Source organism: Palaemon carinicauda, chromosome 24 (assembly GCF_036898095.1).
Source record: "Palaemon carinicauda isolate YSFRI2023 chromosome 24, ASM3689809v2, whole genome shotgun sequence".
Taxonomy (NCBI): Eukaryota; Metazoa; Arthropoda; class Malacostraca; order Decapoda; family Palaemonidae; genus Palaemon; species Palaemon carinicauda.
Window position 1 is genome coordinate 25,329,266 of NC_090748.1, and position 3,264 is coordinate 25,332,529.

Below are 3,264 nucleotides of genomic sequence, written 5' to 3' on the forward strand. Positions count from 1 at the left end.
ATTTTAGGAAGATAAACAAGCTTACGGTATTTGATTCGGAACCCATGCCAGATCAGAACTTAATTATGACTCGCGTAAGTAAGAGCAGGTATTTTACGAAAATTGACCTCTCTAAAGGATATTGGCAAATACCTTTAGAAAAACAGAGTAGAGAAGTAACCGCTTTTCAAACTAATAGAGAGCTCTTACAGTTTATAACTATGCCATTTTGTTTGGTAAATGCTGGTGCTACTTTTAACCGTATGATGAGGAAATTATTTAATGGTGTGAAAAATATAGAGCTGTTTGTTGATGATATTTTGATTCATTCACAGGGGTGGGAAGAGCACAAGGAAACTCTGCGGCTGGTACTGGATATTTTAAGAAAAGCATTTCTCACAGCTAAGCCGTCCAAAACGGAAATTGGTTATTTTTCAGTTGAGTATTTGGGCAGTAAGATCGGTAACGGTATATCTCGGACAGCTGAGGACAAAGTAAGTAAGGTATTAAATGTAGACACACCAAAGACAAAAAGGGAGGTAAAGTCTTTTCTTGGTTTGACTGGATACTATCGCCATTATATCCCTGACTATGCTACTATTGCTGCACCTCTAACAGATCTTATAAAGAAATCTCAACCCAATGTAGTAAACTGGAGCCTGTGTCACCAAGAATATTTTGAAAAGTTAAAGAACATTTTAAGTAGCCATCCAATAGTTAGGTTGCCTAATTTAACCAAAGATTTTGTGTTGCAGGTAGATGCATCAAATGTGGGTTTAGGGGCAATCCTTAAGCAATATGTTGATGGCGAACGTTGGCCAGTGCAATATGCTAGCAGGAAACTCAAAGGTGCAGAGCAGAATTACTCTGTAATCGAGAAGGAATGCCTCGCAGTAGTGTGGGCTGTGAAGAAGTTTTACCAATATCTATACGGGAAGGCATTCGTCATAGAATCTGATCACCACTCTTTGAAGTACTTAAACTCTGCTGGTCACATTAACAGTAGACTAATGCGCTGGGCCATGTATTTACAACAGTTTGAATATACCATACATAATATTCCTGGGAAAGAAAATGTTGGTCCAGACTGCTTGAGTAGGTTGTAAAAATTTGATTTCTTTCGAAAATTGTGGAGTAGTATGATTTTTATAGATTGGGGCACGTGTTACATGTTTGTCAAGTGTTGACCTTGTGTATGTTATTGACCTTGTATATATGTTATGTTCAAGTAATGTATATATGTTCCTGTACAGGTTTTTGATTTGTACCAGTAGTATTTTTTTTGTGTTTGGTTGTAAGAAATTTTGCAATTTCTTAAATCATCAGAGAGATATTGTCATGTAATATAATGACATGTATTGGGACATTTGCCTGTTAGCTATTTAAAGTGCTGCTCACTCATTTGACTCTCGCTGAGGCTTGTTAAGGAAGCGATAACGTAGCCGAGATTTTGACTACGGGAGTCGGAAGCTCGTCGGCAAGAAAAGAGGTGCTCTGCTTTGAGGAGTATTGGGGCTGTATAAGGACGTGGTCCAGTAGCCCTTACATACACTGAAAGAATCCCAAGGTAATCTTTGTGACATGTTGTTAGGTTCTATGGTTATTCTATATTGTATATAAAAAGTGTGTATAATTATTGTTTGTTTATGTGAGTAATTTTGTTTTAGGAGCGGACAGCATTTATCGTAATACGTCTTGGGTGGTGATACCTTTTTGTTACGTGTGCTTTATCTCTCCGTGGGTTTCTTTTAGGTAACTTTATCATTTTGTTTTGTATGTTAATGAAATGTTTAATATGTTAATGAAACGTGACTTGAAAGTATTGTGGTTTTGTGTTGATACCTTAGTTTTGGGTGTAATTGGTGTCGCCATTGTAAAACATTTTTATTTTCTGTTTTCTTTTAGGTGTTGACCGAAAGTCTTGTACCGACTATTTTACCTTGGTCAAATTTAATTACGTTATACGTTGCTGTGTGTTAGATATGTATTTTTCGTGTTAGTTTGGTATTGTTTAGGTTTAAGTTTTTCGTAATAAATACTATGTTATAAAGAAAATAGTTTCCTTTCTGCTCTTTACCATTTGTCTTGTATATGATCCATTTTTATAAGGGAACGGTCTACTTCACCCTAGTGAATTAAGCCATAACAGGCTTTGATTTTAAAATTCACGTGACACAAGGGGCTCATGATTAACACTGTGGAGGATTAATTATTGTTTTATTTATATTTATTTTTTTTTTGCCAAATCGAGAGAGAGAGAGAGAGAGAGAGAGAGAGAGAGAGAGAGAGAGAGAGAGAGCGTAGTTAGTGTATGGATTGTTTGTTGTGAGGAAGACTGTTGGTACAATTGAGATTGTTTGTTTATGTTTTTAGTTAGGTTACGACAGTGGTGAATATCTTGGGTGAATGCTTATTTTCATTTGACTGCTGTAAGCGTCATCTCTTGATTTGAATGCTGGATTATCATTATAATTTACCAGCGTGGAAGTGTTAAGTTATTTTGACAGTAAGTACAGTTTTGTTTATCTTTGCTTGCCATGATTGTGAATAATAGGAACTAGGCTATATATTATTTATCTGTGATTATAGTGCGATAGTTAAGTTAGCTAGGAGTGTTCGTAAGTGTTTTTCTTTTTCTTATTTTTCTTATTTTGGCAGGCCGTGATTCCTCCTTTGAGAGAAATTTTTTTTTTTGTGAAATTCTCTGTTGATGACCTGGCCTGGAACTGATTATATTTAGACTGCTCTTTGGATTGACGATTGTTGATGACCTGGCCCGTTTACTTTCGATGGATAATGATGATGATGATAATGATGATGATGAGGATGATTATAAGTACCACCCTAATCACCGAGATAGTTGTGGCAAATTGCCACCCAGTAGAATGTTGATCACAAAGCTGTGGTAGTGGGCTGCAAAAGAGAGTTGGCAGTGTGTGGACGACTGTGTTGGTGTCCATAAAATATATACGTTTAAAAATAGGTATTTGGTGTTGGTGTGTGGTTTAGTATTAAGTTTTGTTAGGGTTTTATTTTTGGGTTTATATGGATGGTGTTTTGGTTATTATATATATAGTGTTAAGTTTTGATTAGTTTAAAGTGTTAAGTTTTGATTGTGGATGATATATGATTTATTTCTAAGTTTTAAGAAATATAGTTTTAAGGTTATGTTTTTTTTTTTTTTTTTTTTTTTTTTTGTCCTTTTGTCCAAGAGTCCTGCTGCTGATAACGTAAGGGGAAAAGTTGTATTGAGGAGACATTGATCTGTTTAGAGCAGTGGTTCCC

General features: G+C 35.5%; 1 protein-coding gene and 1 long non-coding RNA gene across 2 annotated transcripts in view; both read left to right on the forward strand.

Moving 5' to 3' along the window:
• The window catches only part of LOC137618306 (uncharacterized), a 3,494-nt gene extending 2,409 nt beyond the window's left edge, over nucleotides 1-1,085 (forward strand). The window contains exons 4-5 of the mRNA XM_068348475.1: nucleotides 1-74; nucleotides 735-1,085. The exon at nucleotides 1-74 is cut by the window's left edge and continues 124 nt beyond it. Of these exons, the coding sequence (XP_068204576.1) occupies nucleotides 1-74; nucleotides 735-1,085 (425 nt within the window). The remainder of the gene's footprint in view (nucleotides 75-734) is intronic.
• Nucleotides 1,086-1,458: 373 nt separating this feature from the next.
• On the forward strand, nucleotides 1,459-1,990 carry LOC137617827 (uncharacterized). The gene is made up of 3 exons (XR_011039676.1): nucleotides 1,459-1,546; nucleotides 1,647-1,731; nucleotides 1,885-1,990. It is a non-coding gene; the product is annotated as an uncharacterized lncRNA (long non-coding RNA).
• The last annotated feature ends 1,274 nt before the right edge of the window (nucleotides 1,991-3,264 follow it).